At 45.6% G+C, this 27,847-nt stretch overlaps 1 protein-coding gene across 1 annotated transcript; it reads left to right on the top strand.

Moving 5' to 3' along the window:
• The first annotated feature begins 252 nt into the window (after nt 1–252).
• On the top strand, nt 253–26,774 carry LOC125429887. The gene is made up of 13 exons (XM_048491438.1): nt 253–388; nt 2,265–3,154; nt 5,202–5,325; nt 6,608–7,913; nt 13,243–13,249; nt 14,531–15,487; nt 16,946–17,057; nt 17,592–18,327; nt 18,459–18,474; nt 20,350–20,353; nt 21,516–21,675; nt 22,580–22,623; nt 25,335–26,774. The coding sequence occupies exons 2-13, from the start codon at nt 2,402–2,404 to the stop codon at nt 26,573–26,575; spliced, it is 5,460 nt and encodes a 1,819-aa protein (XP_048347395.1). The 5' UTR covers nt 253–388; nt 2,265–2,401; the 3' UTR covers nt 26,576–26,774.
• The last annotated feature ends 1,073 nt before the right edge of the window (nt 26,775–27,847 follow it).

The following is a 27,847-nucleotide window of genomic DNA, read 5'->3' on the forward strand; positions in this document are numbered from 1 at the left end:
GCTCACCAGGTCAATTACTATTTTCCTGGCAGGGAACAAACAAACCAAAGCTTGACCTGTTGGATTTATCCATGCTAGGCTGGTGTTGAAGCATAGCAGCATTCCTCCAAAAGTTAAATTCCAGTAATCTCTCAGGGTTTTTTTTAAGGAGCGAAATGCAGGAATTGGATCCTTCAAAGAGTTAACGCAACAGAGAGTGCAATTTTCAGACAGGCCTGAAAATTTCACAGGAGGCCTGGGAGCTGCAATCCCCTTCCTGCTCCATCTTCCCCAGGAGGGAATCTGCCTTTTGAATTTTCGCCTCGATTATTGCAGAGGTTGAGAAATCAACAAAAATGGGTTTTCTTCCATTTTTTGTTGTCTTTGTCACCGCAGGTTTATAGCGGAGGTGAGTTTGAATGACCCTTGCAGGGAGCCAAAGAGGGAAAGCGGTCAAGACAGGGCGATCCACACACAGACACACACACACACACACACACGCTGGTCGCTCTCCATCCTAAATTTAGAGAGAAGAAACACAGGGCATTTACCTGGGAGATGGTGCTTGGCTCATCCTTCTACATTAACCTAGCTCTTGGATAGGGTTGCCAACTCCCGGGTGGAGCCTAGATATCTGCTGGAATTAAGACTGATCTCCAGACTACAGAGAAAAGGACTGCTTTGGAGGGTGGACTGCTTGATATTATTATACTCTTTTGGGATTTCTATCCTTCCGCAAACCCCACCCTCCCCAGGCTTCATTCCCAAATTTCCTGCAATTGGCCAACCCACTTCTCCTGCTGGATACTGCGTAGTGAGTAGCATACACAGCCTGCAATCTTTCACAAATGGAACTATTGGCACCCTGGCATGCTTTTAAATACTGGCACCTTTTCCCACCAAGACAGTGCAATCCAGTGGGCAGAGTTACTATAGACCCACTCCATTGATTTCAAAGGGTTTAAAAGGGTCTAGCTCTGTTTAGGGTCTAGCACTGTTGATCTCTCACCACTCCATTGCGCCCTTCCACTTTTCTAAATTGTGGAAGACTTGTCCCTACTTAGAGATGGGCATTGCCAATTTTTCTTGTAAAACTTGTGGTGCTTTTTAAACTGGGACTTTGGCCCCTTCCGCACACGCAAAATAATGCGTTTTCAAACCACTTTCACAATTGTTTGCAAGTGGATTTTGCCATTCCGCACAGCTTCAAAGAGCACTGAAAGCAGTTTGAAAGTGCATTATTCTGCATGTGCGGAATGAGCCATTGTCACTTTCTGGTTGTAGCATACTTATTTTTTATTCATTTAGTTCCTTATAGTTCTCCTTTTTCACTGGGGCCATTTATGCACTTGTAGTCTCATTGATCGTAAACTGCCCAAATCAGTGTCCTTTTTCCCCCCAAATGGTCCATTTTCTAATATGGAGGAAAGAGCTCAATATCCTTAAAAAAAAAAAAACCCATCAAATCGCAACTGACTTACAGCAACTCCAAAGGGTTTTCAAGGCAAGAAACATTCAGAGGTGGTTTGCCATTACTCTGCATCACAACCTTGGTATTTCTTTTCTTGGTGTCCCATCCAAATTCTAACCAGGACCGACCCTACTTAACTTCTGAAATCTGAAGCCAGGCTAGACTGGGGCTGTCAAGGTCTAAACCCATTTAAAAGCTGGGGGACTCTTGCCACGTGTGGCTGCAACATCTAAAAAGAACTACTGTTTATTGTTTGATTTTTGCTCAAGTTCAGCTCTTCTTTAAAACAAAACGGTAACTAGTTTTTTAAAATATATATATTGGTTCACCCTTTAAAAAAAATTAGCATCCGCTTTTCCATAAACTGATCACTCTTTTGCTTCCTTCGCTGGGTTATTTCCTATGTTTACTATTTCTGACAAATTATAAGATCAAAAATTTGCTGACTCCAGTCATGGCCTGCATTTTTTCCATCGCTGTATAAATTTGGGGAGGACAGTTAGTAAATTTTCAAGTATATTTCTATCCAAACACACTTCATGGAGGCCCTCTTTGATCTGAGATTGCAAATGCCTTAACAGTCCAGGTGCTCGGGAGCAACAGCCGCAGAAGGCCATTGCTTTCACATCCTGCATGTGAGCTCCCAAAGGCACCTGGTGGGCCATTGCGAGTAGCAGAGAGCTGGACTAGATGGACTCTGGTCTGATCCAGCTGGCTTGTTCTTATGTTCTTATGTTCTTATGTTCATTATGTCTGTGGCCATTGTTCGATCAAAATTAAATTAGTAATTAATTTTGTCTGTGTTTTCCATAAGGACCAAGATATTTCTATGAGAACCCATTGGTTCTGAGACTAGGACCTGAGAGAAAGGCTAAAACTGACAGAGCCTCCTGCTGAGAACAGAGGCAGGTTGGAGCTGAGGCACACCTGTTCTTAAGTCTGGGAAGGAAAATGGCAGATGAGCAAAGCATTGTGGGAGATCAGGCTCTGGTGGATCAGGAGGAAGATCCAGGAAAGAAGATGAACGAACAGAACTACAAGCAAACTGAGTGTTTCAAGAGAGGGGGAAAAGCATCTCCTCACATCATCCACTCTGGAAGGAAAATACGAAAAAGGGTAATGGCTCTGCAGGTCAAACAGGAGCCAGAGGAAAAGCTGCCCCAAAGCAAAAAAACCTTGGAGTTCCCAAAGTGGAATCAGACCTACTGGAGCAACCATCAGTTGACAGACCCCATGACGCCATGGGAAGATATTAAGGCCTTTCTGGCACATTTTGAGGGAGCCGATGAAGCCAGCCAGTGGTTAACTCACTTAGTCCCTAGCCTTGGGGATGCTGAGGAGGCCCTTCACCGGCTTGATGTCAGGGAGAGCTTTGGGAAAATGAAAGCGGCCATTTTGCAAGGAGAGGCTACCTGTCGGGAGTGGCAACGGCAGCGCTTCCGGCACTTCCGCTACGAGGAGGCTGAGGGGCCCCGGGAGGTGTGCACCCAGCTCCGGGAATTTTGCTACCAGTGGCTGAAGCCGGAGAAGCGGACCAAAGAGCAGATCCTGGAGCTGGTGATCCTGGATCAGTTCCTGACCATCCTGCCCGCGGAAATGCAGCACTGGGTGCGGGAAGGAGGGCCGGAGACCTGTACCCAGGCGGTGACCTTGGCTGAGGAGTTCCTGCTGCTGCAGCAGGAGGGTGAGAGGCAGGAAGAGCAGGTGAGAATGTGGAGAGGTACCAACATTGGGAGGGAGGAGAGCTGGGATACCAACCAGGGGCAGCTTAGTTTGTGTCAGAAAAGAATGTAGCAGGGTTGACATTCTTCATTGGACTGTACAAGATGTGTGTTATGCAGGATGATCCTGGAGTGGGGTCTGGAAGAAGGAGGCCGCCTTTGTTTCCTGTGGCTCTCTCTGAATTCAGGAGCCTTTATTGGCATACAGACTCCCTCTAGATTTGTCAAAGATGGTGGTCAAGAGTGTTGTGTGGGAAGAAATGTTGCCTCTCCTTTTTCCCTCAGTTCGACCCACTAAACTACCATACCATTTTCTGCTCCACCCATTCACTTTCCTTCTCCCTTCCTTTTCTCTGTGGCACATACCCAGCTACCTTCTTATCTCTGGCAGCCTTTTTGTTCCCACCCATGTTTTAGACAGCCAGCATGAGGTAGTGGTTAAGCATTGTAGACTCTAATCTAGAGAATCAGGTTTGATTCCCCACTCCTCCACATGAGCAGCAACTCTAATTTGGTGAACCGCGTTTGGTTCCCCACACCTCCCCATGAAGCCTGCCCGTTGGCCTTGGCCTAGTCACAGTTCTCTCCAAATTCCCTCAGCCCCACCTACCTCATAATGTGCCTGATATGGAGAGGGGAAGGAAAGGCCTTTTGAAAACAGGAGAAGGGGAGTAGACTCGGAGACTCCTTAAAGGAAGAGACTCCTTAAAGCTAGAGAAAAGTGGGGTACAAAAACCAACTCCTCTTTTTTTTCTGTGCCTCTGCCCCATCTTCAACTGTTCCCTTTTACCATTTTTGCTCCTGTTCAGGGAAACTTATTACTGTAGTCTGGAGGAGATCAGTTGTGATTCTGGGAGATCTCCAGGCCCCACCTAGAGGTTGGCAACCCTGTCACCAAGATATTTCATGAGCTCTTAATGGCGTTATTTTCTCAAACAAATCAACATTGCACCTATGGCAGCAGAAGAGAGCAAGACTCTCACCTTAAAGACTATCAAAATGACTGGCCGGGTATGAGTTTTTGTGAATTACAGCTCCCTTTTTCAGTTACCTTCTGAATGGTGTTCTTCAGCTACCATCTGAATGGAACTGTGACTCAAGAAAGTTCCTACCCTGCCAGACATTTTGTTAGTTTTTAAGGTGGAACTGGACTTTTGCTATTTTCTACTGGCACAGACAGACTAACATGGCTACCCATCATGATCTATTATATCTATGGTTTCAGGGCTTTTAAACACCGTTGAATATTTATTTATTTTTACATTTTTCTGCAAACCTGGGGCTTCTCCCATGATTGTAGAAGAAATATCCCCTATCTGCAAGTGGCCCCATTGTGCATATTTTTTAATTCACATTCAGAGCTAGATATATAGATATAATCATCAAAATGGTATAGTAGGTTAGCATCACTTCTACCAGTGTGGCATGGTGGTTAAGAGCAGGTGGACTCTAATTTGGAGAACCGGATTTGATTCCCCACTCCTTCACATGAGCAGTGGACTCTAATCTGGTGAACTGGATTTGTTTTCCCGCGCCTACACATGAACCCAGCTGGGTGACCTTGGGCTAATCACCTGTCTGTTATGGGGAGAGGAAGGGAAAGTAGTTTATAAGCCCCTTTGAGTCTCCTTACAGGATAGAAGGGGGGGGGGTATAAATCTTCTTCTCTGTTGATCAATGTGATGATGCTGGGATTGAGGTGATGGATGTGAAGATAAAGGAGATAAAGAGGATTAGAATTGTGAACCTGCCTCTCACATTTTTATCGCACCCTTCCTCCAAAGAGCTCAGGGTGGCAACTGTTGTTAGTCCCTCTTCTGTTTTTATTCTCTGAACAGCCCAGTGAGGTAGGGTCGGCTGCAAGAAAATGAGTGGCTCAAAGTCACCCAGAGAGCTTTATGGGTTAGTAGGATTTGAACACAGGTCTCTGCAATTGTAGACTAATCAGTGTACCATTATGCTGCATTGCCAGTAGCTTTTATTTTTGCAGCCCTGATCCTGTTCTTGCCCTGATCCTGTTGCTGTTTCAGAACCTGTGGCTGTTTGAAGATGGATCCATCAGTCGTCCCAAAGACAAGCAGTTGGATTCAAAACATATTCTACTTAACAGAGAGCCCAAGGAAGAGGGTTTCACTGATAACACAAGCTTCCATGGTAAATTGGGTAAAATCTTGGCTTGAAAGATGGAAAGCTTAACATTACCCAGATCTTATGGAATGGATGAGTAAACTCACAGAATATTCAACAGTGGCAATACTAGCATCTTTGGTACATAGCAGATGTTCTATAGAGTATGAGAGAAGATGGAAAGTTTTCTTGGATTATATAAATCAGTGTACAATAAACTGAATAATCTTATACACTATGAACTAAAGACATTAAGGGCAATATAGGTAAAATAAGAAATTACTGAACTTTATATTTGAAGTGCAACAGGTATATTTAGAATATATATAATCCTGACAAGTAGAGTAATGTGCAGAAATGTGGATTGTGCAGCACGTTAGAATAGTTATCTCTCAAAAGACCAGCCGTTTTACCTCAGAAGTTCATAAGCATAAGGAGAACTTTACTTAACTGAGAGAGAAAACATATACAGTATATACATTAACAAAGTATCACGGCTCATAGTTTGTTACAGTTTGGTTGCGATACAATATCTTTGGCCCCTTCCGCACACGCAAAATAATGCGTTTTCAAACCACTTTCACAACTGTTTGAAAGTGGATTTTGCCATTCCGCACAGCTTCAAAGAGCACTGAAAGCAGTTTGAAAGTACATTATTCTGCATGAAAGTACATTATTCTGCATGTGCGGAATGAGCCTTTGTCAGAGCACTTTTACATAGCATTTGGTTTACAAAGCACAGAGAACATCTTTTCACTTAGTCAGTCAGTCAGTCAGTCAGTCGAGAGAGAGGCCCCTTCCGCACACGCAAAATAATGCGTTTTCAAACCACTTTCACAACTGTTTGCAAGTGGATTTTGCCATTCCACACAGCTTCAAAGAGCACTGAAAGCAGTTTGAAAGTGCATTATTCTGAATGTGCGGAATGAGCCAGAGTGAGTGAGTGTGAGAGGGAACAAAACACTACCAATGGATTTTAACTGTCACCTTCAGAATGTTCGTACAGCTTCCCAGAATTCCCTGCTGCTTCTGCTGCCACTGCATGCAAACCAGGCTGAATATTCCAACAATATTAACTATCAGATATTTAAAAATTTGAACTGGAATATAATGATATTGTAAAACTGGATCAATAGCAGATACATGCAGATTTTTTTAAAAAAGCTGTGGTGGAAAAATGAGGCATAAATACTTCAAGTAATTGTTCAGCAGGGGCGGGGGCAGGGTTGTAAAGCCAATGTTTGACCTGTTAAAAACAATTGCTAATCTGTCATGACTAATGCAGACTTTTCTCTCCTATCTCTGACAGGTGATAATGAGGGATCAACTGACAATGAGAAGATTTCTTCAAGGGGAAATCTAAAGCAAATGGGACTTAATGGGGTGGTTCTTGGAAAAGCAAAAGACGTTTCCCTGCATCAAGACCCAGAACAACCCACAGAGAAATGGCACAGTCTAAAAAGGAAGCCAGGAACTAACCCAGTAAAAAAGGCAAGCCTCTCCATTTTGGAAAAAGGCAGGGGAGAATCCAATGACACACCCTTTAGGTCCACATTTGAGAGCTCAGAAATCTATGATGGGAATGATTTTGTTGAGGATTTCTTAATCGATGCCGAGGGTAAACCTCATAAACGCTCAGAGTCTAGGAAAATGTCAGGTGGGAGCCCTGACCTTGTCCAGCATTTGAGTGAGAAACTGAAAAGGTGTCTGAGCTGTGGGAAAAACTTCCGTCATGGTTTGAATGTGGATGAGGGAGAGGAAAACCATCTAGAGGAGAAATCTTACGAATGCTCAGATTGTAGGAAGAACTCCGCCAAGGTCTTGAGCCTTGTCAAGCATGAAAGCCCACTCCTGGAAGAGAAAGTTTATCCCTGTGTAACTTGTGGGGAGAGTTTCAGTTTATACTCAAGCCTTATGAAGCATGAGCGAACCCACACTGGGGAAGAGTTGCGTATACCCTTTGACTGTGAAAAAATATCACATCAGAGTGGCAGCCCCCTAACCTCTGAAACTGTGACAGAGAAGCCATATAAATGCCCCATCTGCAGCAAGAGCTTTAGTAAAAGCTCTGGCCTTCGATTTCACAAGCGAATCCACACAGGGGAGAGGCCCTATGAATGCACAGATTGCGGGAAAAGCTTCAGCCAGAAGTCCAACCTCATCCTGCACGAGAGAACCCACACGGGGGTGAAGCCTTTCCGGTGCTCTGATTGTGGGAAGAGCTTCCTTCGCAGCTCAGACCTCGTGAGGCATGAAATCACCCACACTGGTGAGAAACCGTACACTTGTTCCGAATGTGGGAGGTCCTTCGGACACAACTCGACCCTTATTGCACACGAGAGGACTCACACAGGTGAGAAACCATACAAGTGCTCCACCTGTGGGAGAAGTTTCCGGCACCACTCGGGCCTTATCAAGCATGAGCGAACCCACACGGGTGAAAGGCCTTACCCATGCCTGGCCTGTGGGAAGGGCTTCAGTCAGAGCTCGGGGCTAACATTACACATGAGGACTCACACGGGAGAGAAACCTTACCAGTGCTCAGTTTGTGGAAAGAGCTACAGTCAGAGGTCAAAGCTCACAAAACACGAGAGAATCCACATGGTGGAAAAACTGTGAGGTGGCGTACAGGAACTGAGATAGCAAGCCCATGAAGCTCTGATTTGTGAGTTTATACTTGTGAAGAGAAACATAGAGGCCATGAAGTACTTGACTATATTTCTCAGGGCTCAACCAAGGATTTTTCTAGACAAGCACAACATTGAAGGAGAGATCAAACTTTTGATGCAGGGGCAGACATTGACAAAGGGAAAAGTCAGTCAACTATTGGTACGCACAGGTTGCAGAGTACAAGAATCCATTAAAAAAGCTTTCTCAGGGCTTGAATAAGGAAGGCTTTCATACAATTTGTAGAAAGGGTCCCATTCAAATATTTCTTCAGATAAATTGATTTCTTGGTATACTCTGGCCCCTTGGCCAGGGTGTTTGCATTGTACCCTCCTTCAATTCTGGCTTCCTTACCTTCGTTTTTCTGTTTCCATGTACTTCACCTGTGTGTGTTTCCCATTTTTCAATCCACCCCTGTACCTGTTTTCTCTCATTTTGTGAAGAGGGATTTCCTACACATACCTCTGCAGAAGTCCTGTGCCCTACGTCTGCCATCTGCTGCAGCTAGTAGATGTGCACTCAACTTCATTCACGGGAGGTGTGTACAATTTGTACTGTGTTTTGTATAAATCATGCAGATTGATACATGTATGTGTAAGTTACTTTGGTATTCATGGTCTTAAGTGGAGCCAAAAGCACTGAACATCCCCCCACCCCAAGCCTTCTAAGTCAGTGATGGCGAACCTTTTCGAGGCCGAGTGCCCAAATTGCAACCCAAAACCCACTTATTTATCGCAAAGTGCCAACACGGCAATTTAACCTGAATACTGAGGTTTTCGTTTAGAAAAAAACGGTGGGCTCCGAGGCGTGCGCTACTCAGAAGTAGGCTTGGTGGCAGTCGGCGGCTTTGCTTTGAAGCAACCGTGCAACTCTTCCAGTGGGTGAATCACGACCCTAGGAGGGTTTTCTCAGAAGCAGGCCCCATTGCCAGCAACCGAGCTTACTCCCAGGTAAAGGATCCCGCTTTAGTTCTTCGCATGAAAATCAGTGGGGTTTAACAGCGCTTAACAGGGTTACCTACACTCCTTCCCCAAAACTGGGTCTTAGGTTTAATGCTAATAATCGAGCCCAGCAGCGCAGGCCAGCCTAGATGGGGGGGGGGGACTCTGTTTGCGTGTGCCCACAGAGAGGGCTCTGAGTGCCACCTCTGGCACCCGTGCCATAGGTTCGCCACCACTGTTCTAAGTCCTGCACAAGTATCTCTCTGGCTTTTGTGCTGTTAAGCATATATTGGCAACCCTAAAAACTAAAAACATTTTAATGGAAGCTGAGAGTTTCAATAAGTTGCATATTGTATCCTCTACCACCTTCTATGCACACACACACACACATCAGTCTCCTGGAATCTGTATCTCTCTGTAGTTGAAATTATGTGCCAAAGCAGAGCAAATCTTCCCCCAACACAAATACAACTGCAAATGCTGCTGCAAATGAAATCTAAACATGCAAATCTCTCTCCCTGATACCCATCTGTGGTACGGGCAAAACATATATCCCACCACACAATCACTCCACACTGAGCCATGGGGAAAAAACACATCTTACTGTGATCTTACTGTGATGTGCCTGTGAAGATGCCAGCCATAGATATGGGTGAAATGTTAGGAGCAAACACGACCAACCATTGGCCACACAGCCTGGAACAACTCCTAACAGCCAACAAGTGAGAATGTTTGATCTATAGACCTCAAGGATATTAAGGTCTTACGTGTTGTTTAGTTGTGAGTAGTCATACTCCACTTTTGCTAATCTGCAGAAAAGTAAAATAAAGGGCTGCTCCAGCCTTCCCCCTAGGAAATCTTGGTGGGGCTAGGCTCCTACCCCCCTTGAATGAATAATGTATCATCAAGTGACGATTGACCCATGACAACCCCATCTGCAGGGTGCTCAAGGCAAGAGACATTCAGAGGTGGTTTGCCATTGCTTTCCTCCATGTAACAATTCTCGTCTTCCTTGGTGGTCTCCCTTCCAAGTATTAACTATGGCCATCCCTGCTTAGCTTCCAATCTCTGGCAAGACCATGCTAAGATGGACTATCTGTGATAGTGGTGGAAAGTGCTGTCAAATCATAAATGAGCTATGGTGACCCCATAAGGTTTTCATAGCAAGACACAAACAGGTCACCCCATAAGGTTTTCATAGCAAGACACAAACAGGTGGTTTGCCATCACCTGCCCCTGCATAAGTATGCTGGTATTCCTTGGTGGTCCAAGATCTAACCATGACCTACACTGCTTAGCATCCCACCTCTACTGAGGTCAGGCTAAGCTAGGTTATTCAGGCTACCCCCAGTCACGAAGACGACGAAGAAGAAGACGAAGAAGAAGAAGAAGTTGTCTTTCCAGTTTTCATCACCACCAACAACAGTGAAATCTTAGGTACAAGTAGATGCAAGGTTGGCTTTTTTAATCCTCAGTGATTATGGGAGGGCAGAGAGGCAAATTTGTTTGCCTCAATAACAAGACTATAGCCAGGCCTAAGAAACAGGCTCTGTAGTAGAATCTCTGCCCTGCATGCTAGAGATCCCAGGTGCAATCTCCAGCACCTACAGCTGAATGCTCTTGAGTGGTAGTAGACCTACCTCACAGGGTGTTTGTTGTGAGGGGGGAAGGGCAAGGAGATTGTAAGCCCCTTTGAGTCTCCTACAGGAGAGAAAGGGGGGATATAAATCCAAACTACTACTATTACTACTCTTCTTCTTGTCTGTCAGTAGATCTGCGGAGTCCTTGCCACACAAAGGGAGAGAGCGTGTTTCCCAGCAACTGCTGTTTTGGACCCTTTTTCTCAGGGGAATACTGTAGCATGAAATTCTTGCACACATGAACCTTGAGCTGTAGCTCAATGGAAAAGAATCTGCCTTGAATGTAGAAGATCTCAGGTTCAGTCCCCGATTAAACTGGGCCACATCTCCTGTTAAAATGGGCCACACAGTAGGTGAACTGGAAGACCTCTGCCTGAAATCCTGTAAAGCTGCTGCCAGTCTCTTACAGAGCTCCAGGGGTTAACCTCATCTGTGGTTGGTGCTAGTCCATTGGACCCTTTGTCTCACTTAAGTCTCATAAATCTTCTCTATAAGGACAAGCTAAAATGGACACAGACCAGTGATTCACACAGATTTGCAGTAGTCAGCCTCATCTGTGGCTGCTGCTAATCTCAGAGCCTTTCATTCTCTCGCCTAAGCCTCACAAATTCAGTTTACTTCCTTCACTTCTAAGGCAGCAAGCAGAAGAAAAACATATTAGCCATTGTATTATTAAAGCTTCAGATTAATTTTAGATGATGTGCCAAGGCCAGAATCAATATAGAGGCCAAATTGGATAGGATTGGCTGGTGGATGAAAAGCATACACCCCCATCCCCATCTTCTAAGTCCCATTTTTATTTATTTGTGTTTATTTTAATTCATTTATAACCTGCCAAAGTGACTTGCATCATTCTCCTCCATTTTATCTCCAGGTTAGGCTGAGATTATGTGACTGGCACAGATGGGTGCCAATCAAACTTCTGGGAAAGGCATAGCTACAGAGGCTGTTTGAAGAGTTGGCAGCCCTTTCTTAGCTTGGTTCTAGATTGGAGGTTTCAGAATGCAGGAATCCGCTCTCCAGACCATCTTCCTGGCTGTAAAGGGGGAGAAGTTCCTTCAAGGGTTGCACCAAATAACTGTGATGCACAAACCTGGGGATGGGAAATTCAAAATACAGTTTTTCCCCTCCTAAGCGAGGTTGGAAAAGCAGGAAAATTCTTCAGTCATTCCTCCGCCTCCTCCCCTTGACAAATTTTCATTGGCCTCTCTAAGAAGCCGAATGCTGTCACTTTTAACTCTTCCTTCATGGAGGTGTTGGTTTGAATGGAATAAGAAACGCAGAAAAGTAAAATATGACTGTGAATTTGCAGAGTTTGGGAGGGAAGGGGAGTCCTTTAAAATACCCCCCCCCCCCACATCACATTCAGCTATCCCACGACAACAAACATCTTTGCGCTGAAAATCTACATTGGTTGAATTTCTGCCTGCTGTGTTCAGAAGTCGCAAGGCAGCCCAGAAGGGAGAGCCGGAAGAAAGGTAGCCAGGGCAACCCCTGCCCAAGGATCTTGCAGTGTACCTGGGGTTGCCAGCTCCCGGTTGGGAAATTCCTGGATATTTGGGGGAGAGGAGCCTGAGGAGGGCAGCGTTCGGGGAAGGGAGGGGCCTCATCTTAGTATAAAGCCATAGACCCACCACCACCCCCCCCCACCACCCCTTCCGGTGCAGCCATTTTCTCCAGGAGAACTGATCACTCTTGTTTGGCGATCACTTATAATTCCAGGAAATCTCCAGCCCCCACCTGGAGGTTGGGAACGGCACTTAAATTGGACTGCGGGGGCAACAGAAAGAATGGAGGAAGAAGAAGTCCTTCCTCCAAGGAGCTTGCAATCTGAACTTGGAATCAGGGTATGCAACGAAGGATGGGTCCCTGCCCCAAGGAGCGTGCAATCAAAAATAAGACTGCGAGCGCGAGGTGAAGGGAAGAGAGAGAGAGAGAGAGAGAGAGATCAGTCCTCCCTACCCCTAGAAGTCGGCCACAATAAACGTGTTTGCCTTCAGGCTGCTTCACGATTGCCATTTTCAAGGGTTAAAGCCATAGAGGTCTCATTGGCAGATGGGCCTGGAACTTCTCAAGGTTTTGGGAGGGTGGTTAACAGTGCGAAGTCCCTTCCTGCATCGGTTCCCAACTGGGCAGCTATTGTTGCCTCCTTGCAAGTCTTTGCAGCAGGTGTCGTGAGTCGAAGGTGGGGGGCGTTTAAAGGTGGGGGGTATTAGGAGCCTCGCTGTAATGGGGCTGAGTTGGGATAATTAATTTATCCTGTTAAGGGGGAGAATCACGATTTTAAAGCTAGCAAATGCAGCCAACCATTTTCAATGTGTCAAAATGAATAGAGTTCCGTTTAAAAAAACAAACAAACTCTTTTTATGCATCCATTCTGTATTTAGCCAGGACAGGGCACACGTGGCTTTGAGAAAGAGTCTGTAGCTTCCTACTATTTAGGCGTTTGTTATTGTCCCTTGCTCTCACTCCCCCCTTTTATAAATGAGGAAATTGCTTTTTTCCTATGCAGTTTTTCAACATCTGGCCATGTTATTATCAAAGCAGAACTAATGACAGTACAAGGCTCCAATAATGTAGGAATAGTAATGCATTTAGCTCCCTGGAAGCCAGCAAACCTAGATTTTGCACCTGTGAATTTTGTTGGAATTTGTTTCATGCTCAGCCAAATCTAAGTCTCAGTCGTACCCCTTCAGGTTGCAGGTAGGAGTTCATCCCCTCCATATGAAAATGTTCCCTTCAGACAGAGAATTCAACTATAAAAAGTAAGCTTCCAGACTTTTTGATCATGAAGACACATTGGAGATTGAAGCTGTACCTGATGTGGCTGCAAATGAAACTACTTGGACAGTATTTTATTTATTTGCAAAATATATATCCTTCTTCCCTGCCCTGTGAGATCCACCAACAATCAATGCAAAAACTTATAAAGAACCAGCAAGAAAACCAGTTAAACCACAGACTCACATATATGTAGAGATGGCATTTAAAATGTAGGGTGAAAGGAGTGAAAATTTTCTGACTGTCAGGGCTGTTCAACAGTGGAATTCACTGCCTCGGAGAGTGGTGGAGTCTGCTTCTTTGGAAGGTTTTTAAGCAGAGACTGGATGATCATATGTCAGGAGTGCTTTGATTGTGTGTTCCTGCATGGCAGGGGGTTGGACTTAATGGCCTTTGTGGTCTCTTCCAACTCTATGATTCTGTGACAGACAAATATTCTTGGGCAGGAAATTCCAGAGTTTTGGTACCATGATTGAGAATGTCCTCTCTCAATTTACCATCTGCCTTACAGCAATTAGATGTATCTTCTTAGCTTTTCAAGGATGGCAGGGAGAGAAAACCGGTAAACCAGACTCATGGTACAGTTGTAAGAGCACCAGACTACAGCCTGTGAGAAACAGATTAAAATCATACCTGTCAGCACATCTTGCTGTCTGATCTTGGGCCACTCAGCCTTACCTACCTCACAGGGATATTGTGAGGATGAAATGGGGAAAGGGAGAACGATGTGCATCAGTCTGTGCTCCGTAGAAAAAGGGTGTACTAAAATGTACTAAATAAATATATGGAATCTCTTTATATAACTTGAGGATAAAATAAAATAGGAATTTTTTTTCTATCATGAGATTGTATAAATGGCATGGGAGGTCAAAAAATTATGCTTAAGTATATGCCATTAAGCACAGTTTTTTCTGTGTGTTTCTCTGTGTGTAATGTCATTACTGTGGGCATCTGTGAGGTTTCCATTTCTACTCATGTCTGATGAAGGGAGCTTTGTGAGTTTTAAATGCTTGTGCTCTAAAACTCTTGTTGGTTTCTAAGATGCTGCTAAACTTGAATCTGACTGTTCTGTTGCACATCAGCATGGCTACTCTTTGAAATTACTTCATGTGTCTCTTTCCCCTCAGGGTGATATATCCCTCATGCAAGTCTGTCCTGACACCTGCTTCATGCCTGTTTTACGTAAACACTGCATCTCTGTAGAATACTGGTTGGAAGTCCAGCTTCAATCAGGCACCTAGGAGGACATTGTCCCCAACGGTCAAGAGAAAGAGACCAACATCAACTGGTATTCAGGCCTTTCATGAGGAGCAGACCACCTTTTGCCTGAGAAAGAAAATGGCTACCGAGCAAGGGATTGTGGGGGAGTCGGTTTCACTGTTCCAAGATGGACTCCAATCTACAGGGCAAATAGAACAGGACTTGGTAAGTCCCAAGCCAGAAGAAGAAGGCAAGGGACTGGAAGATAACCCCCATAACCTCCAGATAGGAAATGTGGAGGAATTTCCAGACAAATTGACACCCCCGCAAATCAAAGAAGAAGCTGACGAGAGGTTGGCACAACCTTGGGAAATGCAGTGGCAGTCCTTTCACCCAGGATGGGGTGACCCACAGATCACAGATCCTACCGTATGGGACAAAACAGGGTCTTTCCTGCCGTCTTTTGTGGGAACTGCTAACTCCAGCCAACAGCCTAGAAAAGAACAGCTGGCCCAACTCCAGCCTGGCGCAGACACAGGTGGCAGACTGTTTGCCAAAGATGAAACAGACTGTCAGAAAGACGGGGAAGAGACAGTCGATGTGGAGATCCGCCGGCAGCACTTCCGGCAGTTTTGCTACATGGAGGCCGAGGGTCCGCGGGAAGTGTGCAGTCGCCTTTGGTTCCTTTGCTATCAGTGGCTGAAGCCTGAGAGACGGACCAAGGAGCAGATCCTGGAGTTGCTAATCCTGGAGCAGTTCCTGGCTGTCCTGCCTCCGGATATCCAGCATTGGGTGAAGGAAGGTGGCCCCAAGTCATGCGTCCAGGCAGTGGCCTTGGCCGAGGACTTCTTGAAGAGGCAGGAAGAGCCCCTGAGACTGGACTGTGATCTCACCGAGCCTCTTGTGGACGGAGGGGGTGACTATGAGTCCTTGTTACCCTTACAACACATGGAGAAAGTGGTGAGGATTTGGTTTCCTCCCCTCATCTTCCCCTTTCCTAAGGCTGCCAGGTCCCTCTGGCCACTGGTTGGGGGATGAGGGAGTAGACTCGCCAGATCCAGTTTGAGAAACTCCTGGAAATTTGAGAATGGAGCCTGTGGAGGATAGGGAGCTCAGTGGCATTGAATGCTACAGAGTCAGCCTCCACAGTCCCCATTTTCTCCAGGGAAATTGATCTCCGTGAACTGGAGGTGAGCTGTCATTCCAAGGGTTCTCCAGGACCTTCCTGGAGGCTGGAATCCCTATTCCTACCTCCAGTTAATTTCTGCAAGATTTCTGGAGGTTAAGCACGCCAATGGATGGGAACTATACTTCCAAGGAGACCTTGTGAGCCCCCAGGTCTCCTGGGAACTGTAGTTCCTCAGGCCGTTTTTAGCCTGTACTGTGAACAGGCCTTTTTTCAGCCTGAAAAAGTTCTAGGAAAAGGAAAGGAACTAAGGTAAGTGTGGGAAGAGGGGTGGGGGGCGCCACGGGGGGGGCCTGGGGGCGATTTCCCACACCCTCCAGGCATGCGACCATGCACGGCGCACCCCCTTTCCCCTTGTAGCTTCGCTGCTAGGTCTCCCCAGTATTGGTCAAACGTTTTTACTTTGTATAGCACAACGTTCTTGCCGTGTAGCTCACTGCACCAGCTCCTTTCCAAAGCTAGAGAAAAGGGGAGTGTGTGTTCTGCTTGGTTTTCCTGCAGTTGCTGTGCATCCACCAATCAGAAGCATTGCTGGGGCGGGGGGGGGGGGAGAGCCAATCAGAATGCAGCACACAGAGGATGTTCAAGCATGCGTGCTACGTCTGCATTGTAAAAACAAAAAAGCTGGTCTCATGCGAAAGAAATCAAGAGTATTTCTTCCCAGTCTTCACTCGATTCCTTCATGACAGTGGGCACCCATGTGAAGGGAGAAACCAGGATAAAATAGACCCGGATTTTTAAATGCCGAACGTAACCCAGTATAATTATGCTGCGTGGAATCGACCCCAAAAAAGACTGCCTTTGTTCTCCTTCCCCTCCAAAAAGTTAGAGACAAAACTCCCAACTTGCTTCAGTGGGGGCCATTCCACATGGTCAGAGAGAAACCCCAAGTCTCAAAATGAAGAAGGTGGGGTGGTTAATCAAGCAGGAGCTAAGTGGAAGAGGGGTCATAAGTGGACAGTCTCGTATGGGTAGGATTGCCAACTTCCAGGTGGTATCTGAAGACCTCCCACTCTTACAACTGATATTCAGGCAACAGAGATCAGTTCACCTGGAGAAAATGACCACTTTGGAAGGTGAAATCTATGGCATTATTCCCCTCCCCAAGCCCCAACTTCCTCAGGCTCCATATTTCTCAAGGGAAAAAGCTTCAGGGGGCAGGATTTGAATCTGGTTTTCTGCTGTTGAACTGGGGGCTCACCCACTCTTATCCAAATTTTCATTTTCTTCAGGTCTCTGGGCTGTTGGTGGAAGTGGGCCTGTATTCCTCCAGGATGAAGGCCTCTCCACTTGGCAACTCCAAAGAGGAGATGCAAGAGGGCAACATGGATCCTGCTTTATCCGGTAAGCTTATTTTGTTTAAAACATGTATATTTTATTACTACATAGCATATAAAACTTGCTTTTTCTCACACGCACCCCTTAAAACAGTGGTGGTGAACCTTTTCGAGACCGAGTGCCCAAATTGCAACCCAAAACCCACTTATTTATCGCAAAGTGCCAACACGGCAATTTAACCTGAATACTGAGGTTCTAGGTTAGAAAAACCAGTTTGCTCTGAGGCACACGTTACTTGGGAGTAAGCTTGGTGAAGCAACCGTGCAATGCTTCGAATGAGTGAATCATGATCCTAGGAGGGTTTACTCAGAAGCAAGGCCAGCCTAGGTGTGTGTGTGTGTGGGGGGGGGGGGTGATTTTCCACTCACCCCACATGACGAACTCTGTGCGCGCGTGCCCACAGAGAGGGCTCTGAGTGCCACCTCTGGCACGAGTGCCATAGGTTCGCCACCACTGCCTTAAAAAGTAGAAAGGTATTAAAATTGAGTCCAGTCCAACTGGAACACCCTCCACAAGCTAATTCTCTTTTCATTCCTCCAGACGGTGAGGTACCACCCAGGGAAAATTCAGCCATTCCCCAACTGGCTAGCTCTAAGAAAAAAGAACCATCAAAAGATCGCAGGGAGGACTTTGGTCCAAGTTCTGATGTTAACACCTGTGAAAAAATTCCCCTTGGGCTGAAACCTCACAAGTGTGTGGAGTGCGGGAAACGGTTTCACCAGCTGTCTCACCTCAACCGGCACTTGAGAATCCACACAGGGGAGAAGCCATACAAATGTCTGGATTGTGGGAAAAGCTTCACCCAAGGCTCCTGCCTGCTTGGGCATCAGAGAATCCACACAGGGGAGAAAGCCTATTCGTGTTCCTTCTGCAACAAGAGCTTCATTTGGAGTTCTGGTCTACACCAGCACGAAAAGATCCACCTGGGTGAGAAGCCCTACAAGTGCCTCGAGTGTGGGAAAAGCTTCCAACGCAGCTCCGCCCTGACTGATCACGTGAGGTCCCACACCGGCGAGAAGCCCTACACCTGCTCAGACTGTGGGAAGGGGTTCAGTCAGCACTCAAACCTCATTGTGCACAGGCGGGTCCATACAGGGGAGAAACCCTACACGTGCTCAATCTGCGGGAAAAGTTTCACCCGCACAGCGCTACTTATGGCACACCTGCGAATCCACACAGGAGAGAAACCTTACAAGTGTTTGGTGTGTGAGAGGAGTTTCCGGGAGAGACCAGCACTTACAAAACACAAGAAGATCCACATGCGAGAGAATCTATAGTAGGCCAGGGAAAGCTGCCATGTTTCTTTCTTGTCCGTTAACGTCCATTCGGCTGTGAGTCAAAAGCCAATCTCATCCTATCACACAAGCAATGGGGATGGCATGAAATGTGCCCATTTTGCCCATGCAGTTTAGCTGCGCTGATGGTAATGTAGGTCTGTTAAAGGGAAAACTAGTATGGCTGGCATCCAATGGGATTGCATGGAATGTGCACAAACATTCGGCCTGCATGGTTCAGTATGGTAGTATAGGTCTGTTAAAGCGGAAAGTTGGTGTGGCTGGGCAGAAAACATCACAGTGGGCACTGGCTAGAGGATTTTGGAGATGGGGTTGAATGTAAGGCAGGGAATCAAAGAGGCCAGATTGGAAGATGTGGGATAGCTTGAGTTGCAAGCCGTTTGTACAGAAAGCATGATTAGCCATGCCTGTTCAGAAGAGGATAGGTACCTGCCATCCGAGTAGCCTCTTTTTCCAGTTCCCTCACAAGGACATGCTGGGTCCCTCAACAGGACCTCCTGTTTATTTTCTGCAGATTTTATTTCACCCGATATCTTGAAAGCTTGGGAACAGTGGCAGAACACAGATGGTCCTGACCTAGAATTTGGGAAACCTGCATTCAGATCCCTACTCTGCCACGGAAATTTGCTGCATGATCTTGGGCCTCACCAACCTCACAGGGTTGTTGTGAAGGTAAAATTGAGGAGGGGAGAATGATGCATTCCACTTTGGGTCCCCATTGGGGAGAAAAGCAGAATATAAATGCCTAAATAAATGTTTGTATTCTTCCTTCTCATAGGCAGCTGATGTTGCATGGTGGTCAAGAGAATGAGCTGTGAACAAAGCAAATCTCACCTTTGCTACAAATTTGCTAGATGGTCCTATCTAAGCCACACCCCTTTGGCATCTGCAGTATGCTGATAATGCTGTTATATCTTACAGGATGGTTGTAGAGGTTGTTCCACAAGGATGTTTTTAAAGTGCTTTGGATACTGAAAGAGATGCATCAGTGCTAGGTCATGGGAAGGTGTTATTGCTCCTGGTATTCTATTGCATTTGTGGGGTTCTGTCAACAACATTCCTCTGTCAACAACAACATTTTAAAAAATACTCGTGGCCCTTTCAGCTCATTGTCTGAGCCAAATTTGCCAAATGAAGATAGTTGCCTGTTTTGCAGATGTGATGGAAACAATAAAGATGTCTCTTTCTGAAAGGGCTTATCTTCACTTAATTAAGTTCTCTTTTAAAATAACTTAACAAACACTTCATTTTTATGTACTTTCTCAAAGTATGTACAGGCTACTTACATGAACAAACTCAGTCTAGACAAAGGCGTTTCACCCAGCTATAGTAAATGCCTAATTCTGTTATCAAAAACATCTCCCAGATTCCAGAATAAACAAGGTATCGCATGGCGCCTGAATGACCCTGTTGCCTCATTTTCATGTAAAATCTCCACCCAAGGGAAGTACCAAGATGTGTCTTTTAGATTATGGGTTGGATGAAGAAGGTTTCCATATGTCCTGGCATGTGCGGGGAGGGTCTGTCTGACATCACCATGATGCTGTGATGATGCTGATTTTATAACTCTGTAAAACCTGGAAACCCATTGTTTCTGTGCTTCTGCCTTAAGAACATAAGAACATAAGAACTGGCCCGCTGGATCAGACCAGAGTCCATCTAGTCCAGCATTCTGCTACTCGCAGTGGCCCACCAGGTGCCTTTGGGAGCTCACATGCAGGATGTGAAAGCAATGGCCTGCTGCTGCTGCTGCTCCTGAGCACCTGGTCTGCTAAGGCATTTGCAACCTCAGATCAAGGAGGATCAAGATTGGTAGCCATAGATTGACTTCTCCTCCATGAATCTGTCCAAGCCCTTTTTAAAGCTATCCAGGTTAGTGGCCATCACCACCTCCTGTGGCAGCATATTCCAAACACCAATCACACGTTGCATGAAGAAGTGTTTCCTTTTATTAGTCCTAATTCTTCCCCCCAGCATTTTCAATGAATGCCCCCTGGTTCTAGTATTGTGAGAAAATATCAAATATGCCTTAATATCAAATTGGCGCTGCAACAACAATAAACATTTCTCTCACCTCTTGCGTTCTAATTGGTCCAGGGCTTAGGAGAACATAACTGATTTAAAAGTTCCCTAGACTCATCAGAACTTTATATATTTATGACATATGCCTACACAATACATATTTATTTATTTAACTTTATTTCTACCATACCTTTCCTATAGGGACTCAAAGCACCTTACATATTCTCCTCCCCTCCACTTTATTTTAATCCTCACAACAACCCTGTAGGTTGGGCTGAGATTGTGTAACTGGCCCAATGTCACCCCACAAGTTTTTGTGGCAGAGCAAGGATTCGAACCTGGGTCTCCCAGATCCTAGTCCAATATTCAAGGATCTCAGGCATTTGTCATGTGAAATCCTTATGCCCAAGCACCATCAGCCAATACTAGATTGGAAGGCAAAGAACAACCAGATTGTTAAAGCCAGTTCTGGCAAACCTGGTTTTGCTATCCCCTTTATTCAGAAACTAGCGGGACCCGGCCACGTGTTGCTGTGGCAATTGTCCTTCTCATCACAGTCTGCAACCCACACAGATGTCCATGCAGGTCCAATGATCCGCAGCATAGCCTTTTGGGGTGGTCAAATGGAATCCCTCTTTCCCTTTTCAATTCACATTGTTATATGGTGGTGTCTTGCTTTTTTTAGTATAAGGTAACCCTTTCCATTCCACAACGGAACTGTCCAGAGTGCGAATCCCGCTGTCCATGAGGCTGGTTGACACGCACAGTCCCGGCTTGGGTAAGGCAGAACTGGTTTGGGAGGCTTGGAGGAGAAATCTGGGATTTTATTCTCCCAGTGGGGTGATCTATATAAAACAACCTTGCTCTGCTGAGTGCCAGAAGCCACTGGAAGTGGGGAGAAGGAACTGCCTGAAATCCTGAATGCCATCCTTTGCCTCCCAAGTTCCTGGTTAGGAGCTGCAGGGCGTACTCCCTCGCTTCCTTGCTAATAAACCTTATAGTACGCTCAGAGAGACGTGCAGAGCATCGAGCACGAGTGTTTTTATTCATTTGCAGACAAGATCTCAGACTTTGTGCTTCCTGACAGCCACCAGGGTTCCTAGAGAGGCTATTTAAAAAGTCTGAGACGGGGGGGGACTGAAAATAGGGACGGGCCACTTCCTGTTCCTTTCTCTTTCAACCTTCCCCCCCCCCCTCCCCTCCAGTGTGGGAGATCCTGTCTTTTCCCCAATTGGTTGTGCAATCTGGTCATTGTGCCTCGCTGTGCAAAAGATCTCCAGCGCAGAAGCTTTTCCTGCAACTTTCAGGTGGGGACTTAAAAGGAGCGGGGATTGTTTCTTAAATGCTCTGAAATAGGAGAGACAAAAGGCAGAGGGGAGGCAGAGCCATGTTGAACAATGGGGGGCGGGAGGGGGGGAGGAGATCAAAGGAGCCTGCCATTTCCAGGCCGATCAAAGATCCAGGGTTTTTTTTGCATAACGTTTCTCATTTGCATCGCTTTAGATCAAAAGGAGAATGACATTATCTCTGCTCCTTTGTGCGGGGCTGTTGTGGGTAGGAGCGTGTTTGGGACGGGTGGGCCTTTAAGGCGACCAGCTGGCCAGTGAAACAAGATCAGCTTGGCCTGCTCTGGGAATCTAAGGATCGCTGGGTGCACAGAAAGCATCAGGTGAAGCTATAGAGCCATTTAGTGTTTTGCCCATATTGCCTCTAAAAAGGCGTAGTCACAAAGGCTGGCTGAAGAACTGGCAACACTTTTTATTATTTATTTATTTATTTATTTATTTATTTATTTATTTAACTTAATATACCGCCCCATCCCCGAAGGGCTCTGGGCGGTGTACAACATAAAACCATACATAAAATCATCATACTTGCGTCTTTTTACTTTGAAAAGAACAGGTTTTCCCCAGTGCTTTTCACATGAAGGTGCAAACCAGATGTGGATTCCCTAAACAAACCACCCCATGATCCCTCACAAGTTTCTCTAGATTGGAGGGTAAACTCTGTGTTGTTATACCCAGTTGAGTTCTCTCTTTTCCAAAATCCCCTCTTCTTCTGAATCTACCCAATTGCCAGGAATTTCCTGACCCGTAGCTAGGAACCCTACCAGTAAGCCAATGCAAGGACCTTGGTGTAATGTTAAATCTTTTAAATGTTAAATCTTCCTCTTTTTCCTTAAATGTTAAATCTTCCTCTTTTTCCTTCCAGATTCTGGAAATTCATTACGTCAACATCTGTAAGGCTTCTCACAGGTATGGTTTACATGTCTGGATGCCAGAGTGGGGGGTGGGGTTAAGGTTTTAATGTTTCTAATTTGCATCTCTGTAGATCAAAATGAGAATGACATTATCTCCGCTCCTTTGTGCAGCTCTAATGCAGTGGGGAGGGGCTGGGGGTGGGGCTCTAATGCAGGTCAGAGGGTTGATAACACTGACTCTGTCAATCAACTAATACAAAATGCACACACACTTTACTGCATACAGTACAAAAGTCACAAAACAACTTATGAAGAACTTAATTGTACGGAGACTATTATAACCAATACAACCAGCTGTAACTGTTGAATAAATACCTGTAGAATGCACATCCTTTACTATGCAAATTATTTACAGAACCATACATATAAATACCAAAAGCACAGAAAAGTAAAATTTTAACTTTCAGCGTCCTACAGTTCATGAGTCTTGAACATTTGTGAACATTTCATGGCATTCCAGTCCATTCCACAGCTAGGCGGTACTAGATGCCTGATAAGTGGCTGTATTGTTCTGAAGTCAGCGGCTGTTGTTACGTGGAATCTGGCTATTCCCCCAAACGTTTCATGCATACCGCTGTCAGCAGAGTCAGTCGCCTACATAGCTGTGTAAGAGCAAAGTGAAAGGATTCTGTAGAAAAATTCATGCTTCTGAAGGTTGTGGTGAAATGCAGTGGTATGCATTAAATGTTTTGAGGAACAGCCAGATTCCACACTAACAACAGCCACTGGCTACAGAACAATACAGCCGCTCATCAGACATCCACCACTGTCTAACTGTAGAATGGACTGGAATGCCATGAAATGTTTACAAATGTTCAAGTCTCATGAACTGTAGGACGCTGAAAGTTAAAAATTTACTTTTCTGTGCTTTTGGTATTTATATGCATGGTTTTAAAAATAATTTGCATAATAAAGGATGTTGTTCAAGTCTCATGCTGTGTGTTGCTGAAAGATGAGAACATACTTTACTGTGATTTTGGTATTGGCCTGAATTTATATGTGTGGTTTGTAAATCATTTGCACAGTAAAGTGTGTGTGCATTCTACAGAAATTTATTCAGCAGGTATATCTTGTTGTATTAATTATAACAGCCTACGTACAGTTAAGTTCTTCATAGGTCGTTTTCTGTCTATTGACTGCCTCCCAACAAAGCCTAGGTATGGACAAAAGGTTTTTTCAAAGAGAGGTTTTTCCAGAGAGTCTTTTGGCTGCATCATTATTTTCTTGTCTTCTGGCTGCTGTATAACAATAAGCAACTTGGGTGGGGGTGGTATAGAAACTAAACGTTACATTACATAACAAAGGAGAAAGGCTTTGCCAGAGCCTTTTTCTTTGTTTATCCTGGAGATGAGAGGGTTAATGAGCCCTTTGCCCATTTCAGCTTTGATGGTATCAGAGATCCATAGTTATGGGTGTGTCTGGTGTGTCTGTGATATCAGAGGCAATCTCGGCAGGCAGAAGGGAAGATTTTTGAGCCTGGGATTTCTATTGTATGTTGCAATTCCAGATTTTAAACTATTTTTTTTAATTTAATTTGTTTATATACCCATCCTTTCATCCTGATGGAGATCCTGAGCTGCTTACATCTTTCTCTTTTCCTCCATTTTATCCTCATGATAAACCTCTAAGGCTAGTCTGAGAGGGTATCTGGTCCACGATTACAGAGAGAGCTTTCATAACGCAAGTGAGGATTCAGACCTGGACTTTCCAGATACTAACCCAACAGTCTTAACCACTCCACCACCCTGGTGGCGTACACCCTCCAAAACAGCCATTTTCTCTTGGGAAACTAATAGTAGGAGATCTTTAGGGGCCACTGGAGACTGGTGGTACCCTAGTTCAGAGGGAGGCAACAGAGATAGATGAGGGTTTTGAAAACAGACCCTCCCAAAGGAGGCTGAGGAAACTGTCTTCATTCTGGAGAAGGTGTCTTCATTCTGGAGAAGAGAATAGAACTTGAGGTGTGGGGGAGAAGCATGAGGATGCTTTTCAAATCCCCGAAGAGTTGTCTCATTCAGATTAGCCTGTACACTCCCACACACGCCAGCTGGGTGACCTTGGGCGAGTCACAGCTTCTTGGAGCTCTCTCAGCCCCACCTACCTCACAGGGTGTTTGTTGTGGGGGGGAAGGGAGAGGAGATTGTAAGCCCCTTTGAGTCTCCTGCAGGAGAGAAAGGAGGGATATAAATCCAAACTCTTCTTCTTCTTCTTCTTCATTGAAAGGGCAGAGATTTGGTTTCTGCTATTCCAAAAGACTAGATTGAATGGGTTTAAGTTACAGGCAGGTAGGTGTTTGTAAAAAATTATTTAGAAACTTTGTGGTGGTGAGAGAAGTTAGATGATAGAATGTTTGACTAGGAGGTGGGCTGGCTCTCCTTCATTGTAGTACTTTGAGCAGAGGTCAGACATCCTTCTGTTGGGGGATATTCGAGCTCTCCAGGGTCTCAAGCGGAGGTCTTTCACCTTACCTACTGCCACCTGATCCCTTTAATTGGGGATGCCAAGATTGAAGCTGGGACCTCCTGCAAGCTGAGCCAAGCAAATGCTCTTATACTGAGCCACAGCCCCTTCCTGAGTGTTTTCCCCTTTTATTTTCCCCTTCTGAAGGAGCATTCCATGTATACAGTCTGAAGAATGTTACTATCTCACTATGAAGTAGTCTAGAACTGAGCTTTTGTTTTTGTTCTTTGTTTATTTTTATCCCAGCCATGGGCGAACAAATGAGTGGAAATGAGGAAGTTATTGATCTGAAAAGTCCCGAGCCCATGGACCCATGTGAGCCATTGCTGGAAACAGCTCAAGACCTTTCTGGATTCCCTGACATGGGAGCAATCTATGGGATTCAGCACAGACCAGAGGGTCCGCCAGACCTCATCCAAGGCTTAGAAGTTGGTAACCCTGTAGAAAGGACTTCCTACATATGCTCCGATTGTGGTAAAAACTTTTGTAGCATATCCAGCCTCATCAGCCACGAAAAGAGAAACCACTCAAATCACACAGGAGAGAAGCCGTACAAATGCGCTGATTGTGGGAGGAGCTTTCACCAGAGCTCCGACCTCGTCAAGCACGAGAGGATCCACACGGGAGAGAAGCCGTACCAGTGTTCGGTTTGTGAAAAGCGGTTCAACCAGCGGTCGTATCTCATTGTCCACGAAAGGTTCCATGCCGAAGAGAAGCCGTATAAATGCTACCTGTGTGACAAAAGCTTCTGTTCCAATGCGCACCTCATGACCCACCAAAGAAGCCACACTGGAGAGAGACCCTATCAGTGTCCCGACTGTGGCAAAAGGTTCATCACCAGTTCGAACTTTGTGAATCACAAGAAGACCCACACGGATGACAAACCGTACAACTGCTCCCTCTGTGAGAAAAGCTTCAAGCGGAGCTCGAACTTGATCCAGCATGAGAGGACACACACGGGCGAGAAGCCCTACTCTTGCCTGACTTGCGGGGAAAATTTCGCCTCCAATTCAGGCCTGGTGAAACACCAGAGAAGTCACACAGGAGAAAGGCCTTACAAATGCTCCTATTGTGGGAAATGCTTTAGCCAGAGCATGATCCTGACCCAGCACGAAAGAACCCACACAGGGGAGAAGCCGTGCAAGTGTCCGATGTGTGGGAAAAGTTTCCGTTCCAGCTCGGACCTGGTGAAACACAAGCGGATTCACACAGGGGAGAAGCCGTACAAGTGCTCTTTGTGTGGGAAAAGCTTCACAACCAGCTCGGACGTCGTGAAGCACGAGAGAACCCACACGGGCGAGAAGCCGTACAAATGTGGGATCTGTGGGAAGAGCTTCAGCCAGAGTGCACATCTCATGCAGCACCAGAGAATTCACACAGGGGAGAAACCGTATACGTGCCTCACCTGTGGGAGAAGCTTTACCTGCAGTGCCCACCTGGTGGTCCACAAAAGAACTCACAAGGAGGTGGACTCCTTACAAACATAAAATGTTTTTGTCAGGGCAGATGATGGGGAGAGAGAAGGTTCCAACCAGGTCCAACCTCAGGCCAAACTGGACAATACCTTGTACCTGGGCCATCAGGAAGTAATGGGTGGGAGTGCTATGAAGCCCAATTCTGCTTGGGATTGTGACATGGGAAGAGGAGAGACTTCAGCCTTCCCTCCTCCTATGTTGTTTTATCTAGCCAATGGGAGCCCTTTTTGGGGTGTTGAGCCGGTATTGTTTAGCAGTATTCTCCTGACGCAGCATCTGTGGCTGGCATCTTCAGAGGATCTGATGGAGATGCCAGCCACAGATGCAGGTGAAATGTCAGGAGAGAATGCTGCTAGAACACGGCCATACAGCCCGGAAACCACACAGCACCCCAGTGATTCCGGCCGTGAAAACCTTTGACAATACACGGACCCCTTTTTGCTTGTAGGGCCCCACAATGTGGCAAACAGGGCACCTGCAGCCATTTCCACTCAGGAAAACAGCCCAGGAGGGAAGGCTGAAGCCCAAGCAGAACTGGGTCTTGCAGTGCTCTTGAGTATTACTTTCAGGTTCCTGTGTGATTGCAAATCGGGTCCAGGGTGGTTGGGCTTCGTGTTAAGCACTGAGGATTCAATTCCAGAAGAAATCTTAGGAACGCTGTAAGCAACAACTTTTTTTTTTCTGAACCAAACCCTCTTTTATTTCCCCCTCCCTGAATTTTTTTTAAAGAACCTGTAGAGGAAAAAAATCGTAAAAGTAGTAGCCCATCTAATTGTTTTATGCATGAGAGACAGAGAGAGAGAGAAAGGACCCGCCCAGACAGGAGAAAAGCCATAGAACTGTTTAGATTTGAAGAAAAGTGAGCGGAATGTTTTTATTCATCATAAAAACCCAAAGCAAGCTTTTTAAATGGTTTTAATAATGTTGACTATCTGAAAAATTGTGGAAAGGAGCTCCAGGCAACAGGTTTTGGGACAGTTGTGCTGAGAGGCAGCTTACAGAGGGATTGCAAGGGTGTCAGAAGATATGGCTACAAAACAAACATCTGTATAAAAGCATAACGGGCGGTCACATATTAATTGTACATATTCTAGAGCTGAATTCTAGTCTAGTGGCACCTTAGGCTCCCAACAAGATTTGCAGGGCACAAGCTTTGGAGAGTCAAAGCTTTGTTCCATCAAATACCCTGAACATCTTGTTGGTCTCCTGAGATGCTCCTGGACTTGCATCCAGCTCTTCTTTAGCAGATCAACATGGCTAACCTCTGTAAGTATTTTGTTTCTA

Source organism: Sphaerodactylus townsendi, linkage group LG03 (genome assembly GCF_021028975.2).
Source record: "Sphaerodactylus townsendi isolate TG3544 linkage group LG03, MPM_Stown_v2.3, whole genome shotgun sequence".
Taxonomy (NCBI): Eukaryota; Metazoa; Chordata; class Lepidosauria; order Squamata; family Sphaerodactylidae; genus Sphaerodactylus; species Sphaerodactylus townsendi.

Excerpts from the sequence above, each read along its gene's own strand:
- LOC125429887 (XM_048491438.1), top strand. The coding sequence starts at position 2,402 with ATGGCAGATGAGCAAAGCATTGTGGGAGATCAGGCTCTGGTGGATCAG. Across the intron at positions 5,326-6,607 it reads TGATAACACAAGCTTCCATG|GTGATAATGAGGGATCAACT; the intron begins GTAAATTGGGTA and ends TATCTCTGACAG. Across the intron at positions 15,488-16,945 it reads TACAACACATGGAGAAAGTG|GTCTCTGGGCTGTTGGTGGA; the intron begins GTGAGGATTTGG and ends CATTTTCTTCAG.